This window comes from Hemiscyllium ocellatum, chromosome 12, assembly GCF_020745735.1.
Source record: "Hemiscyllium ocellatum isolate sHemOce1 chromosome 12, sHemOce1.pat.X.cur, whole genome shotgun sequence".
In the NCBI taxonomy this organism is placed as follows: Eukaryota; Metazoa; Chordata; class Chondrichthyes; order Orectolobiformes; family Hemiscylliidae; genus Hemiscyllium; species Hemiscyllium ocellatum.
This window is the reverse complement of record NC_083412.1, coordinates 67,970,411-67,988,106: the sequence shown is the minus strand read 5'-3', so window position 1 is coordinate 67,988,106 and position 17,696 is coordinate 67,970,411. Positions and strand designations below refer to the sequence as shown.

The 17,696-nt window shown below is 40.5% G+C and overlaps 1 protein-coding gene across 1 annotated transcript in view; it reads left to right on the top strand.

Moving 5' to 3' along the window:
• Positions 1-17,696, top strand: part of LOC132820811 (E3 ubiquitin-protein ligase DZIP3-like) — a 131,168-nt gene that overhangs the window by 23,116 nt on the left and 90,356 nt on the right. Inside the window, exon 5 of the mRNA XM_060833126.1 lies at positions 9,688-10,002. Coding sequence (XP_060689109.1) covers positions 9,688-10,002 — 315 coding nt within the window. The remainder of the gene's footprint in view (positions 1-9,687; positions 10,003-17,696) is intronic.

The following is a 17,696-nucleotide window of genomic DNA, read 5'->3' as shown; positions in this document are numbered from 1 at the left end:
TAGACATTATATCCTGAAAAAAGCCCAGAAATGTACCCATCCTTGGCACTGTGCATTTCTTAGTACTCTTGCAATCTTGACATCTGTTTAATGTTCAATTTGTATTTATTTTATTATTGGAAATAATATGAACACAAGACCTTTAGGTTAGTTGGACAAATGTTGTGTTGTGAATGCATCTTAGAAAAAAGATTAAAGTTACAAAAGATAGTTATTCTTCCATCAGATTGCATTCATCATACACTGTGGGTGTTCCCTAAGTTGTGTACACTGTAGAGAAACAGAAATCTTCTAAGGACAGATTGACTAGATTCAAAATCTCTGTGGCAAAAGCTGAATTAGGTCACTTAATCACAAATATTATTTATGTCAGTCTGCTTGAGAACTCAGGCTTCCATGATAGAATGTGCAGAATGCTCCTTTGTTAGTCCTAAATGTTTATCATCAAAATAATAAAATAAAATGCAGTCTGAAAATGGTAACATGACAGAGCCATAGAAGATAAAATTCCCTAATTATGAGTATGATTTCTTATAATAAACCTATGCCTTGACAAGATGGAATCATTCCACAAGCACACTTAGGAGTAAGAGGATCAAAATTCAGTCTTAACTGCTTCTTGATGTAGATGGTTAAAAAATCACACAACACCAGGTTGTAGTCCCAACAGATTTGTTTGGAAGCACTAGCTTTTGGAGTGTTGCTCCTTCATCCAATTGATGTAGATGGAAATAGAGCAGCATTTTGGTAAATATTAAGCTGTCATCTGATGTGACACACAACCAAAGAAACAAATTAAATGAGACTTAGCAAAGATTTGTTTTGGAAATTACTTTCATGCCACCCAGAAACCACAACAGATGAAGAATTATGAGAAAATAAGGCCTTTGACCTCTTGTTTCCGTTTTGCTGTTCTGTTATATCATGGGTGGCTCTGTATCTCAACTCTGTTACTTGCCTTTGTTCCAAATCCCCTTCGTTAAAAAAAAGTTAAAATGATCTGATATTAATGGTGCTTTGGGGCAAGTATTCCAGATTTCCACTTTGTTTTGCATGCAAGTTACTTCCTGATTTCACTTTCTAAGATGTTATTTGTAACTTTGATAGTGTGCCCTCTTGTTAAGTATTCTTCCACCACTGTGCCCACCCCATCAAATCTTTTGATCATGTAAAATGTAGTAATTCTGATCGAGTCTGACCAATGCTCTATACAACTAAAGCAAGTTGCTGCACCTTTGTATTTCAACCCCTGAGAAAAAAAACACAATATTCCATTAATCTACTTGCACAAGATTTTGGTAATTTGTTGCACATTAGCACCTTAATCCCTTTACTTCCCTCACAGCTCCTAATCTTTCACATGTGCTAAGAGTGATTGTTTGAAACTGCAGCTGGGAAAATTAAATTGAAAGTTTTACGTGAGTTCTATCTTACAATGCAGGCCAGGAATAGCCTGTGATGTAAGAAGATTAACCTTTTGAGATTTTTGGAGTATGGATTTCTAAAAAAAACATTTGACACTTGTTAATTTATTGCTACATTAAAAAAGTTTGGACAATTAACTAGCAGAAGTGAGATATTTGATCTTCATAAACTGTAAACATCGTTACATGTACAGATTTTTGTCTGAATTAAAGATTGCAGCTTAGAAAATAACCTTTGGAAATTAAAGGAACTTAAAAATCATACCTTAGTGCTTAAAAGTTCATGATATTAAGAAAGAAGATCATGTGGAGTTCCTCAAACATTACTCTGCTCAGTTATGAAACCGTTGTTGAAATAAAATTAGATATTTCCATAACTTATTAAAATAGGTGATAGTTCCAAAAGATTGCTAAATTGTCATATTAGGGTGGCCTGTTTAATTTGAAGAAAGTGAGGACTGCAGATGCTAGAGGTCAGAGTCAAAGAGAGTGGTGCTGAAAGAGCACAGCCAGTCAGGCAATATCCTGCTTCTCAGATGCTGCCTGACCGGCTGTGCTTTTCCAGCACCACACTCTGTAGCATGTTTAATTTGACATGCACCAGAGCTCCGAATTTAGCACAAAAGTGAAACATCATTTAAACTGAAAATAAATTCATATATTTATTTGTGCTATAATCTACTGTAGTAATATCCATCATATATCTGCTGGTAGTTACAGTAGGAATTCCACTTCCTTCTGTCACTGATGTGCGGAAAGTTAGACCCAATTATGGTTTTCAAATTCTGGACCATTATTATGCCACCTGTTCACTGGATAGAAAAGCAGTGTAACAGTTGATGAAAAGGAGCATCTTTCCCTAGCTTACTATTCTGGTTTCTTCACTGGCTTTTGAGACCAAATCACAGATCTACAGAGACAAATATTACTCGCACATCAATCTGAATTGAATTTCTTCTTTCCCCTTCTTTTTGGGTACGTTCTGCCTCTAAGTGGGAGGACAACAATATACTATTCCAGTTAGTTTCTCTAGATCTTAGCTGCTGGAAAACAAAATTTACATTCATTTTCGACACCAAGTTGAGACAAAGATTGTCCAACTCTTCCTATTTTAGGATCGCTCAATTCAAACGACTGTTAAGGATTCGACTCCAAACCCTGGTGCACAAATATGACCATTGGAGAGATCATGAGAAGCTATTTGAGCAGCAGAAAATGCTTTGGCTTTCTGAATTTTTTGATAGTGATATCTATTAAGCTGAAAAAGTATGTCTGACTGAAATTGGAGTTTCTGGCAGCAAAAATGTTCTTCTTAGAGCTATTCATTCTATATACTTTCCGGCCATCTCATTTACACTGTAATATATCCTTACTGGGAGCATAAACAGTGATCATTTGACTGTGCCCGGTTTTCCTGTCCAATATAAAACTGAAACGGATACCTTCATAAAGAAATTTTACAATAGGATTAATTGTGACCATATCAAATCACAATGGAGCCAGTATACACCTTACTTAAGTTGCGTTCTTTCCACTGTTATATTTTGAGATCTGGGTCATCGTGTAATCTGAAAATTTGGTGACTTCTGTAGTTATCTGCAATATTCTGCTACAGCAGATGGAGTCTAAAGTTTAGCTTTATCACTGAATTGGTAAATTAGGTGACCTTCCTACATTTTAAAGCACTAAAGTTCATCGAAAAAGGTAATTTTACCAGTGTCTCTGGAGGCAGCCATATTACATAAGCAATAAAATGTTTCCTGTAGCAACAGGCTGAATGTATCCATATGGCCCAGTGATAAAATCTCCCGTGCTCATTGGCAGAAGTTTGTGAACAGAGGCCTACACTACAAGGTCTCTAAAAAGACTGCGAAAGCCAAGAAGGAAGCTCCACCAGTGAAGAAACCAAAGGTTGTCAAGACTCACCTTCAGGATATGGTTGTCCTCCCAGAGGTGGTTGGCAGTATGGTGGGTGTGTATAATGGTAAAATTTTCAAACAGATGAAATCAAGCCTGAAATGATTGGCCAGTATCTCAGAGAGTTCTCTATCACCTACAAGTCTATAAACACTCCTCCAGATTCATTCCTCTGAAGTAAACAGTTTGCAATGGAAATAGGCAAATAAAACCTGTTTCAGTGCAATATCAAAAACAATTCTCACAAGGATCCTTTCCAGTGGTATAGCATAGTACTGCAACAAGAGTAAGTTAGGGAAATAATGCTGTCAAAGGAACAAAATACAAGTTTACCAGTAGCACCAGCGATATGAATTTCAAATGGGATGAATTCCATAGCACAGCATCTCTGGATTTTACTGAGTCATGTCTTCCTCAAGCAGTTTTATAATAATAAATACCTCCTGCAGCATATGTCAATGACACCAAACCTGGAGATGTGCGATGGACCATATAATAATTTGAAGATTTTATTGTTTTACTCATTCATGGGATATGGCTGTCATGGGCGATGCTGACAATTGTTGCCAATCTCTAATTGTCTAAGAAAAGGTCATGAACTAATATTTTGAACCACTGAAGCCCTTTGAACATAGAGACCCCACAGTTTTGTAAGGAAGAGAGTTCCAGTGCTTTGACACAGCAACAATTAAGGAAAAATGATATGGCTCCAAGTCAAGATAGTGTGTGACTTGGATAGGAGCTTGCAGATTATGAAGTTCCTGGCACCTGATTTCCTTGTCCTCCCAGGCGGTAGAATGTATGGATTTGCAAAGTGCTGTCAAAGGAGTCTTGGTGACTTATGAAAATCCATCGTGGAAGTGGTACACACTGCTGCCACAGTGCATCGGTAGGAAAGGGAGTAAATATTGAAGGTGTTGCTTGGGATACTAATCAAGCAAACTGCAATGTCCTGGACTTTGTGAGTGTTATAGGAGTTGAATTCATCCACACAAGTGAAGAGTATTCCATCATATGCTTAACTTGTGCCTTGTGGATGATGAACAATCATTAAGGAGACAGGAAGTGTTATTATTTGTTACAGCACTCCTAGACTCTGACCTGCTCCTGAAGCCACTGTATTAATATGACTCATCTATTTCGTTTTTTGATTAACAATGCCCACCTTCCAAGATGTTGGTAATGGCAGATTCAGTGATAGTAAAGCTCATGAATATCAAGGAATCATGGTTAAATTCTTTATTGATAAAAATGTCATAGTCTGTCATTTGTGTAGCATAAGGTTACTTGTCACACATCAGCCTAGGTCTAGATGTTCCCCAGATCATGCTCCATTTGTGCATGGACTGCCTCAGTATCTGAGGAGTCACATTATACTGCTGAACAATTTGCAATCGTCACCCCATTTACAATCGAAGGAAGGTCATTGATGAAGCATCTGATGATGGTTGGGCCTGGGACACTGCCCTGAAGTTGTCCAAGAGTTGAAGATGACTCACCACCAACAACCACAGTCATATTCCTTTGTACTAGATATGCTTCCAGCCAGTGGAGAGTTTTCACCCAGATTTCCATTGATCTCAGCTTACTTCGCTGTTTGCTCAGTTCAGTACTGTCAGGGGCAATCACTCACCTCATTTTTGTAGTTCACCCTTTTTTCCATGTACAGATAAAGACTGTAGGGAGGTGAGGAGTTGAATGGCCTGTGCAGAACCCAAATTGAGCATCAGTGAGTCCAGAAAGTCATATATCCAAATGTGCTGGTGAAACAAAATTGGCTGCATTGTGCAAGTTGCATAAAATTGCAAATGGATATTGATAAACTAGGTGAATAGAACTGTGGCAGGTAGAATTTACAGTAAACAAGTTAGGCGCTATCCATTTTGAACCAAAAAAGAATAAATGAGGACACTTTTTAAATGGTATAAAGTTAAATACATTGGATGTCCAAAAAGACTTGGCAATTCAGATACATTGATCTTGAAAATGCCATGAACAGTTGCAGAAAATAATCAAGAAAGCTAACCTTTATATCTAGAGGATTGGAGTGCAAGGACACAAAAGTTAAGCTGCAGTAATACAAACCTTGGTAAGACTCCAATTGGAGTACTTTGAGCAGGCCAGTTCACCACACGTTAGGAAGGACATTTTGGCCTTGAAGGGAGTACAACCTAGGGTTGCAGAAATAGTCCATGGACTGCGGGGGTTACATTATGAGGAGAGATTTAACAAAGTAGACCTGTGTTCTCCAGAAATTAGAGGGTGAAGATGTGTTCTGATCAAAGTTTTCAAGATACTTACAGGAAAAGGCAGGGCAGATAAAGATGGACTATTTCCACTGGTTGTGGATTCTAGAACAAGGTGTCATAGTCTGAGAATTAAGGCAAGAGCATTCAGGAGAGATGTTAGGAAACACAAAAGATGGTAGATGTTTGGAACTCTCTTCTACAAATGGCAGTAGTTGCTAGATCGGTTGTTAATTTTAAATTTGAGGTAGAAGTGTTTTTGTTAATCCAAGGTATTAAGGGATAAGGGCCAAAACATTTTTTATTGAATAGAACTACAGATCAGGCATGGTCTCACTGAATGGCAGAATAGGCTCGAGGGCTTGAATGGTGTATTCCTCTTCCTATGTTCGTAGTAAGTGCTGCTTGATGTGGCTGTCAATAAACACTTCTGCCACTTTGCCCATGATTGAAAGTAGACTGATGGAGTGGTAATTGACTGAATCATAGAGCTGTCCAACTCGTCGATGCAGACCAAATAACCTAAATTAATCTAGTCCCATTTGCCAGCAGTTGGCCCTTAAACCTTTCCTATTCATATACCCATCCAGATGCCTTTTCAATGTAATTGTACCAGCCTCCACCACCTCTCTGGCAACTCATTCCATAGACACACGTGAAAAGGTAGCCCCTTATGTTCCTCTCAATCTTTCCCCTTTCACCTTAAATCTGTGCTGTCTAGTTTTGGACCCTCTCCCCCCCAACGGGGAAGAGATCTGATATATTCATCCTGTCAATGCTCCTCATGATTTTATAAGCTTATATAAGGTCTCGCCTCAGCCTCCAGTGCTGTAGGGGAAATAGCCCTGGTCTGTTCGGCCTCTCTCTCCAACCCTGGCAACATTCTTGTAATTCGTTTTTGAACCGTTTCAAGTTTTACTACATCATTCCTATAGCAGGGAGACCAGAACTGAGCACACTATTCCAAAAGAGGTCTAACCAACGTCCTGGACAGCTGCAACATGACCTCCCAACTCCTATACTCATTGCAGTGACCAATAAAGGCAAGTATATGAAACGCCTTCTTTACTAACCTGTCTACCTGCAACTCTACTTTCAAGGAACTATGAACCTGCACTCCAAGGTCTCTTTGTTCAGCAACACTGGTTTGGATTTATCCTGCTTTTTGTGCATAGGACATAACTGGGCAGCTTTCTACATTTGCACATAGATGCCAGCATTGTAACTGTTTTTGTACAGCTTAGTTATGGATACAGTTGATTCAGGGGCTGAAGTCTTCAGGACTATTGCTGGAATGTTATCAGGGCCCATATCTTTGACTGTATCTACTGTTTTTAATTGTTTATTGATATCACATTAAGCAAATTAAATTATTTGAAGATTGGCATCTGTGATGCTGGGAATCTCAGAAACAGACCAAAATCCACTTGGCGCTTCTGGCTGAAGATGAATGCACACACTTTAGCCTTGCTTTATTTTACACTGATGCACTAGTCTTTCCATCATTGAGGATGGGGATCTTGATGGAACCTCCATCTTCCATTGGTTGCTTAATTGTCCACCATCATTCAGAACAGGGTGTGGCAGAACTGTAGACCTTGGATCTGGAAGGATCCCTTGGGGCCAAACGGACCCCACCACCAAGGATATATTTCCCTCCCCTCCCCTATCAGCGTTCCGCAAGGACCACTCCCTTCGTGACTCCCTCGTCAGATCCACACCCCCCACCAACCCAACCTCCACCCCCGGCACCTTCCCCTGCAACCGCAGGAAATGTAAAACTTGCGCCCACACCTCCACACTCACTTCCCTCCAAGGCCCCAAGGGATCCTTCCATATCCGCCACAAGTTCACCTGTACCTCCACACACATCATCTATTGCATCCGCTGCACCCGATGTGGCCTCCTCTATATTGGTGAGACAGGCCGCTTACTTGCGGAACGCTTCAGAGAACACCTCAGGGACGCCCGGACCAACCAACCCAACCACCTCGTGGCTCAACACTTTAACTCTCCCTCCCACTCCACCGAGGACATGCAGGTCCTTGGACTCCTCCACCGGCAGAACATAACAACACGACGGCTGGAGGAGGAGCGCCTCATCTTCCGCCTGGGAACCCTCCAACCACAAGGTATGAATTCAGATTTCTCCAGTTTCCTCATTTCCCCTCCCCCCACCTTGTCTCAGTCGATTCCCTCAACTCAGCACCGCCCTCCTAACCTGCAATCTTCTTCCTGACCTCTCCGCCCCCACCCCACTCCGGCCTATCACCCTCACCTTGACCTCCTTCCACCTATCCCACCTCCATCGCCCCTCCCCCAAGTCCCTCCTCCCTACCTTTTATGTTAGCCTGCTTGGCTACTCTCTCTCATTCCTGATGAAGGGCTTATGCTCGAAACGTCGAATTCTCTATTCCTGAGATGCTGCCTGGCCTGCTGTGCTTTGACCAGCAACACATTTTCAGCTGTTTGAAATATGTACCATTTAGCATCATGCAAGTATAACATGACACAATTAGCATATCCTAAATGCAAAGACAGGACTTTGTCTCCACACTTTCAGTGCTGTGGGCGCTCCTGATTGTCATGAACAAGCACGACTTTGGCAGGTGGATTGGTAAGGACGAGTGCAAGTACATTTTTCTCTCTTGTTTTTTTTCTCTCCCCACCTGTCGCAGACCAGTCTGGTTACTGTATTTTAGGACTTGGCCAGCTCAGTCAGTGGAAGTGCTTCCAAGCTTCTTTTGGTGGTGGACGTTTAAATTTCCTGCCCAAAGTATATCCTGTGCTCTTGTCGCTCTCATTGCTCTTTCTAAGTGGTATTTAACATGGAGGAGTACCAATTCATTAACCACAGTAGATGAGGACATCAGCAGGTTTCCTTGCCCTTGTTCATTCGTTCTCTAGAGCTATTGTTGAAGACTCCCAAGTCAATTCCCTTCTGGCTATAAACCACACTGTCCTCATCTTTGGTTCGTCTGTTCTGGTGGCATAAGGATGGTGTGATGCCAAAGACATTTTCTGTAATGTTTAAATTCAAGAGTTATGACAATGTCAGCCTATTGCTTGACTGACTCTTCCCAAGCATGTGTACCCAAATATTGGAAGAAGGATTTTGCAGACTGTCAAGGGTTGTGTTTGCTGCTGTTGTTTCCAGTGCCTGTGTCATGCCAGATGGCCTGTCCAGTTTCAGTTCTTTTATGAGACTTTATAGCAGTTTGATAGTTTGTCAGAGAGGGCTATTAAGACTCAGCCACATTGCATGGATCTGGAATCACATGTACTACAGATTTTGTTCCCTAACAGACATGAGTGTTTTTAGAACAATTGACAATCATAATTAGATTTTTAATTCCGGATTGTTTTAAATTCCAGTATGGTGCGATTCAAACCCAAGTCTCCAGAGCATTACCTGAGTCCAGTGACAGTACTACTAGGTCATCACCTTCCTAACAGAAGGAACCAGTTTGCTTTTTCTAGAGAAGAAAGAAGGGGCTCACTAGCACTTTGTTGAGGGTGCTTAGGTAAGGACAAGGAATATTAACCTTCCCAGCAATAGAGTCATCCAGTCATAGAGATGTGCAGCACGGAAACAGACCCTTCGGTCCAACTCGTCTATACCAACCAGATATTCCAACCCAATCCTAGTCCCACGTGCCAGCACCCAACCCATATCCTTATCCCATGGAAGAATGAAAAGAAAGGAGTCAAAAGAAAAAAAAAGTTCAGCAGAGGGAAAATGACCTCAGAAGATTTCTGTGTAATTGTCTTTCACATTTTCTTCATGGTTGAAATTTTTGTGAATTTATGGATTTTTGTATTCTAAAATAAGATCAGGAATTCAATGCTGATGAAATGCTCAGCTACAGTTTCCATTGTTTGATTTAAATAACACAAGACTAATGAATTTTTCTGAAGAGCAAATACAAAGAGCATAATTCTAATGAATCACTTTACACTGCAGTTTTTGTGTTTCTGTAGAAATGAAAAAAGTGAATGTGAGAGCCCATTAAGCATTCTAAAAGTTTCAATAACATTGATTTTCCATAAGTAATGGAAGCTGTATTGTTAATGTTTTATTCATTTTTCTTTCTGTCCAGCTGCTCTCCCAGTGGAAGAACCAAACAAGTGTTATTTATTGCGAGAATTCACTGCCGAGAGATCATCCATTGAGAAAGGAATGCTGGATGTTGATCGACTCATTCTTAAACTTTTAACTTCTGGCACTTTGGACTTTGTCTCCTTGAACAATATTACTCGACATCCCGTTAGAAATGACAGGACTCGAGCTCTGCTGGACCACTTTTTACAAATAAATAACAATGGCATATTAAGGCAGTTTGTTTCTCATATGCGGGACCCGGTGATACTAAATGCAGAAGCACTGAACTGGGCTGAGTATATGCAAGGATGCAGTGAGTATATTTATATTTTTTATTTTCTACTTTTAATGTTGATCATCTATTTTCTGCTTGATCTAGTAATCAATATTGAGACCTGACTCTCGAATTTGGAACCTTTTATAAAACTAAACACGTCACTTGAGTTTTGTACAAAGCAAAATTGCTAATATTTTCCTACCATTGGTGAGGAAAGTTTAGTTGTTCCAGCTGCCCCTTTTCATGGTGGTTCAAGCATAATTACTTCTCTAGAAATAATTTTGTTTGTTAATATGCAACAATTAGCTGTCTCTACAAGTCCCTGGTGAGACCACACTTGGAATATTGTGGACAGTTCTGGTCGCCCTACTATAGGAAAGATACAGAGGCTTTGGAGAGGGTGTAAAGAAGCTATACCATGATGCTGCCTGGACTGGAGGGCTTCCCTTATGAAGAAAGGTTGAATATGCTCGGACTTATTCAATAGCCAGAGACTTTTCCCCAGGGCAGGATTGACTGGTGCGAGAAGTCATAGTTTGAAGATATTAGGTGGGGGGTATAAAGGAGACGTCAGAGGTAGGTTCTTTACACAGAGAGTAGTGAATGCATGGAATACGTCGCTAGCTGTGATGGTGGAGGCAGAGTCATTGGGGACATTTAAGCGACTGCTAGACATGCACATGGATAGCAGTGAGTTGAGGGGTGCGTAGGTTAAGTTACTATATTTTACATTAGGGTTAAATCTCGGCACAACATAGTGGGCCAAAGAGCCTGTTCTGTGCTGTACTTTCCTATGTTCTATGTTCTAATTTAAGGACAATACTCAAATAAATTCCCAACCAACCAGTTAATTTACTGAAAGGAGTAGAAACACCTTCTTTCAACTCTTCACTGAACTCTTAATGTTCCGCAGTCTTCAATATGACAGCTGCCCTGCCTATTGTAGTTGTGGCCTGTTGCACACAGTAGAGTGCTCCTAAATATACATGTTTGGTAGTCCTTTAAGTGTAAATACTGATGGTGCGATATAGAAATCTGTATTCTTCCTCAATAGTTCTCAACTGCCCAACTCCATGTTCAGCTTTCTCATTTGATTACGGATATCTCAGCAAGTTTGTGGCATGTTCAAAATCAGAAGTGGTAGAGAATTGGCTGAAGCACGCGTGAACAAACCGTGAACTATTCCCCAAAATGATTACATTGGAGATATTATATATTTCAAAAATATCATGTAAAATTAGGATAACTACATCCATAACATTCAATTTCTTTGTTGCTTTCTATTGGGAGAATTAATTGATGACAATTAGCTAAGACCTTCCATCAAAAGCCAATAAATCTGTGTCCACGTGTTCCTAACAATTCTCATTTTCTACTCTGTAAATGGGACAGATCTTGAAATTGGCAATGAGGTTTTCAATATTCTTTGATATCTCAGGCCTGCACCCTACTGACCCAGTTGCCCTCAGTTTACTTCCAAATGCCACAGGTATAGCTGAACCAAAGCTGGAATGACCAATGATTCATCATAAACCAATATGTTGGCTACAATTGTAAAATGCTGTTGGTGTTCAAAATATGTTTTCAAGGCCAATCCATTGGGCCTTTGGTATGGCCAAATTTCAGCACAATATCAATGGATGTTGAAACCCCCTAATCTCCCTACTGCTCCTGTCAGATCTAGTTAAGCTGCTGGACTCGCTGGTCTTTATGATGCCACGGACTAGGAAAATGATTCAATTTTGTGAATAATCTCATCTTGCTGGTAAGGCTATCTGCCATTGGCCTGGAGAGCATATCTGTCTTCATTTGCTGATATACTGTATTATAGGCGAAACTCATGAGACAGAGTAAAAATCTTTACATTCTTGGAGTCTTGCTAATTCTTTCTGATCTAGTAGAGAAACTAGAGGTTTGTAGTCTCTTTCTAAGACCACTTTCAAACCAAGTATGTAATCTGAATAGTATTCATAAGCTAATGTTATCAAAACTGTCTCCTCAATCACAGCATATCATGTATCTCTGTCTAATAAAGAACATGATGCATATTTAGACTGATTTGTGATACTCATTTGTTTGCTTCTGGAAGAACACTAAAACCTCTGATGTTAAGGATGGTTGAAAAGAATAGATTGTACAGTGTTAAAACATGAAATTCAACATGTACTTGATCCTTTCAAAAGAATTTACTTTGTTGCAAGTTCGAGCATCATTCTTCCATCTCAAGGGTTCTATCGTAGTTGCCAAATGAGACAATAATTTCACCAACTACTTTACCATTCCTAAAAATCTTTGGAAGTGCTTAATTGACTTTGGAGTGGGGAATTCAATAGTGGTTGTCCAATCACTTGCAGCAAACTTTTAATCTAAGTGCTGTGCCTCCTGGAACATGTAGTTGCACTGTTGTTGACTGTAGATAGTGTTTTCCTAATCATGCTCACTATCAGATAAGATAGTGTCACTTCCCCACGTCTAACTTGAAATTCATGGGATGACTATTTTCAGAAATATCAATTTATCACAATATTAAGTTTTGGATCACTGTTTCAACCAAGGACGTTTGAAGTTTTACTTTTGTTGCAGCTTGTTCTACTTCATTGATCTCTTTGTGTGACTAACTGTTTGATTTCTTGTTTTTCTGAAACTATGTCCTAAACCTGTCTATTTTCTGAAAGTGACCTGCTGTGTCACAGATAAAGCATTCATTTCCAGTAGCTGGGCACTGTCTGCACCTGTGAGATTTCTTTGCTCTACAGCAAAGGACAAGAGCATTTAATGTCTGATCCCTGTCCTACTGGCTGTACAGGTTTCTCTTGCAAATAGTTTGTGGTATTGTACTTTAAAAATTGAATGAACTCTTCTGTTCTCCTGTGCCAATGTTGATCTTCTCTTCTTAGGATTGATCTGTGTTGCAGTTAGACTTCTATTTCACTCACTATCTGAATGACTTTCCCTCAAGTGAGGTCTTCATTGAACTGTAATAAATCTGTGAAAGACTCATCAATAATTCCTACAATATTTCTTTTGAATTCTAACATTGCTACAATCAACATTGCTTCAGAGACTTTGAGGAAGGACCAGATGTTCTCACTCCTTCAAGTGCCCAAACTCTTCTGCCCACAAATCCATATGATGCAATCATGGTGATTGAAAACTATGGTATACCTCAATATTGACCACTGCAGACCCATATGCAACAAGGGCCACATTAGAATAAGTCAGGCAACTTCTTGTGCCTCTAAAACCTGATAAGGGATAACCAATAGTTCAACAATGTAGAGGAGTCACAAACAGTTTATTTTTAAAGTTGAAATTGATTTATTAGTAAACAGCTGTTCAAATCTAGTATAATCAGAATAGTTCACAAAATCAGAATAGATCACAATAAACCCATGACCTATGACAGGTGAGAATGGTCGCAGATCCTGGATAATCGGAAAGTAATGATCCGGTTTCTGCCGCCTGCCATAACAATCTCATGCATAAAGTTTGGCTAATCAGGATCTTAAGCTGAAGCTAGCTATCCCAAAAAGACCCTCCCTCTACCCTTTCTTTTGTGACTGCCCATTTATGGATATTTATGATTTAACCATTCAGACTTGTTCAGGCGCACCTCGACAGCAGAAGGACACTCCCACTACACTACAACACCCTTCACTACATATTTTAGTTTGGGCGGTTGGTAGGACTCTCATTCCAGCCAACAGTGAGGATTGCAGATGCTGGAGATAGAATCAAGAATGTGGTGCTGGTAAAGCACAGCAGGTCAGGCAGCTTCCAAAGAGCAGGAAAATCGACATTTCAGGCAAAAGTCCTTCATCAGGAATGATTCCAGTCATTTGTTCAATTATCCAATTATCAAGGGACAGGTACCCAAGGTATTACACTCTGACTGCAAGCCTCAGGCCATAAGGTTATCCACCTACTAATCTCCTGGAACAGCATCTGATTAATTTCACCCTAAATAATTGGGCATGTTTAAATAAATGGGCATGTCTTAACAAGCCTAGTAATGCTGCAAAAAGGCGAGCTTTTATGTTGTATCCTTGGTGAGATATCAGACTTCTGAATGAAAACATAAGTCTGTCCTGACTTGCTATTCTGTCTGATTTAGCTCTGGCAGGCTGCTGAGGGCAGTTTTCTTAATCGGGGAGAAAAAGAGAGGTAACTGTTTGTAGTTCACTGTTTATGTGATTTTGTGAAGCAATTAGATAAGCATTCCTTATAGACTTGACCAATTTTTCCCAACACCAAGCCCTGGAAATAATTCTAAATGAATTGACAGCACCCCGTTGCTTAATGAACTCAGCAGTGCAACTGCTGAACATTAAATACTGAAAAAGTTTCATTATGTTTCTGCAGCCTCCAGTGATCCTTTACAATCACTAATTTGAGGGCTGCAAGACCCAAAACATGTGTATCACATGCTCTGACAAGAACAAACAAACTATAGGAGCCTATTGCAGTAGGCCATCTTCAATCAAAAGGTCATGACCAGTAGGGGTCAAATTTTCCACACAAATCAATCCTATGCCTATGCATTGCAAAATTGATCACTGCATTTCAAGCCAATAAGTGGAAATTGTAATTCTTCTGTTAATTCCATTTACTAACTTTTTTTATTTTTAATTTTCCTTCTGTCTAATATCACAGAATATTCCTTTGCAGTTTAGCAAATAAAGCCAATCCTTAGCATATGAGGATTTAAATTTTCAATGCCACTGGAAACTAAACAGTACTTTGGGATACAAATGGATATTTTCAGTTAAAAATATTCTCATGCTTCTCACACACTGCCCAACACACACCACTCCTCTTCCCCTCACTGCCTAAGCAAAATATATTTAGAAAGATTTTGTTTAGAATGCTTCCTTCCTAAACTAATTTCTTATTCAGCATCATCCACATTCTTGAGGAGTAAATATTTATGTTCTGAACTGTATACTATGTTTCAACTTGGCTGAACACTAGTGTATAGTGTGTTCTTGTGAGTCAGAAGCATATGGGTTGAAGCTGCACCAGCAATTTAATCTAAACAGGCACTCAACGCAGTACAAAGGAACTTTTGCAATGTCTCCAAAAATATTCAACCAAAGTCTTCTCTGCTTGAATGGACGAAAAATATGCTGTGATACATCTACAAAGAAGTGCAAAGAATTCTGCTTGTGTCCTGGCTAACATTTAGTCACCATCAGTCACCACCCCCAAGACATGCATCTCACTTCCTGTTTGCAATATTTTGCAATGTGTACATTTGCTTCCAAAACAACAGGGACTGTGCTTCCAAAGTAATTAATTAGTTGTGAATTGATTTGGGGCATCCTGAGGATATGTGAAATGGTGTATAAGTGTAAATTCTTTAATTGGATTTCAAGAACTTGATGTGTGACAGTTACATAATTAATGATGCAGGTGTGGGCAGTATTTTTGTCACAATAAACCTCATGAAAATTGCACACATCATTTTGATTTCTTGAGCTAAAGAGGCCGTACTCTTGCTCTTTGACACATTGTTCTAATTATAAGACATGTATTGGCTCCTCCTTAGAAGCAGTTCAGGCTATAACACTTGCAGGCCATTGTTCTTTAATGTTTTTCAGACAGCTTCAGATTTGGTCATTGTTGTATTGCATGGTGATTATTAAAAAGCTGTTCTCCTTGCAGATGGCATGGGAATAAAATAACAGAATTGCTTCAGTGTTACAGTGTAGAAGGAGGTCATTCGTCTATCATTCCTCTGGCCTCATTCCTGTTGAAGGGCTTTTGCCCAAAATGTCGATTTTCCTGCTCCTTGGATACTTCCTGACCTGCTGTGCTCTTCCAGCACCACTTTAATCTCCATTCGTCTATCATGTCTGTACTAACTCATTAAATGAACACGGTTGTAAGGATCAAATGTCTTTTTTTCCCATCCACTTGCATTTTCTTTTTATCCAAATAATATCCAGTGCCGGCTTGAATGCCTCAATTGAACCTACCTCCATACCCTAACTACTCATTGAGTGAAAATGTTTTTACTGACTTTACCCTTGCATCCTTTGCAGATCACCTAAAGTCTATACCCTCTTGTGAGTGGGAACAGTTTCTCCAAATCTGCTGTGCCAGCCTGGTCATGATTTTGAAAACCTCTATTAGATCTCCTCTTAGCCTTCTTCTCTTCAAGGAGAACAGTGCCATCTTCTTCAATCTATCCTCAAGGGTTCAGAAAAGATTTACAAGGATGTTGTCAGGGTTGCAGGATTTGAGCTATAGGGAGAGGTTGAAATGGCTGGGTCTGTTTTCCCTGGAGCTTCAGAGGCTGAGGGGTGACCTTTTAGAGGTTTATAAAATTATGAGAGGCGTAGAGTCATACAGCATGGAAACAGACCCTTCGGTCCAACCCGACCATGCCGACCAGATATCCCAACCCAATCTAGTCCCACCTGCCAGCACCCGGCCCATATCCCTCCAAACCCTTCCTGTTCATATACCCATCCAAATGCCTCTTGAATGTTGCAGTTGTACCAGCCTCCACCACATCCTCTGGCAGCTCATTCCATACACGTACCACCCGCTGCGTGAAAACTTTGCACTTAGGTCTCTTTTATATCTTTCCCTTCTCACCCTAAACCTATGCCCTCTAGTTCTGGACTCCCCAACCCCAGGGAAAAGACTTTGTCTATTTATCCTATCCATGCCCCTCATAATTTTGTAAACCTCTATAAGGTCACCCCTCAGCCTCCGACACTCCAGGGAAAACAGCCCCAGTTTTTCAGCCTCACCCTGTAGCTCAGATCCTCCAACCCTGACAACATCCTTGTCAGTCTTTTCTGAACCTTTTCAAATTTCACAACATCTTTCCGATAGGAAGGAGACCAGAATTGCACACAATATTCCAATAGTGGCCTAACTAATGTCCTGTACAGCCGCAACATGACCTCCCAACTCCTGTACTCAGTACTCTGACCAATAAAGGAAAGTATACCAAACACCTTCTTCACTATCCTATCTACCTGCGACTCCACTTTCAAGGAGCTATGAACCTGCACTCCAAGGTCTCTTTGTTCAGCAACACTCTCTAGGACTTACCATTAAGTGTAGAAGTCCTGCTAAGATTTGCTTTCCCAAAGTGCAGCACCTCGCGTTTATCTGAATTAAACTCCATCTGCCACTTCTCAGCCCATTAGCCCATCTGGTCCAGATCCTGTTGGAATCTGAGATAACCCTCTTCGCTGTCCACTACACATCCAAATTTGGTGTCATCTGCAAACTTACTAACTGTAACTCTTATGCTCACATCCAAATCATTTAGATTAGATTAGATTACTTACAGTGTGAAAACAGGCCCTTCGGCCCAACAAGTCCACACCGACCCGCCGAAGCGCAACCCACCCATACCCCTGCATATACCCCTTACCTAACACTACGGGGAATTTAGCATGGCCAATTCACCTGACCCGCACATCTTTGGACTGTGGGAGGAAACCGGAGCACCCGGTGGAAACCCACGCAGACACGGGGAGAACGTGCAAACTCCACACAGTCAGTCGCCTGAGGCGGGAATTGAACCCAGGTCCCTGGCGCTGTGAGGCAGCAGTGCTAACCACTGTGCCACCATGCCGCCCTAAACGACAAAAAGTAGAAGGCCCAGCACCAATCCTTGTGGCACTCCACTGGTCACAGGCCTCCAGTCTGCAAAACAACCCTCCACCACCACCCTCTGATTTCTACGTTTGAGCCAGTTCTGTAAC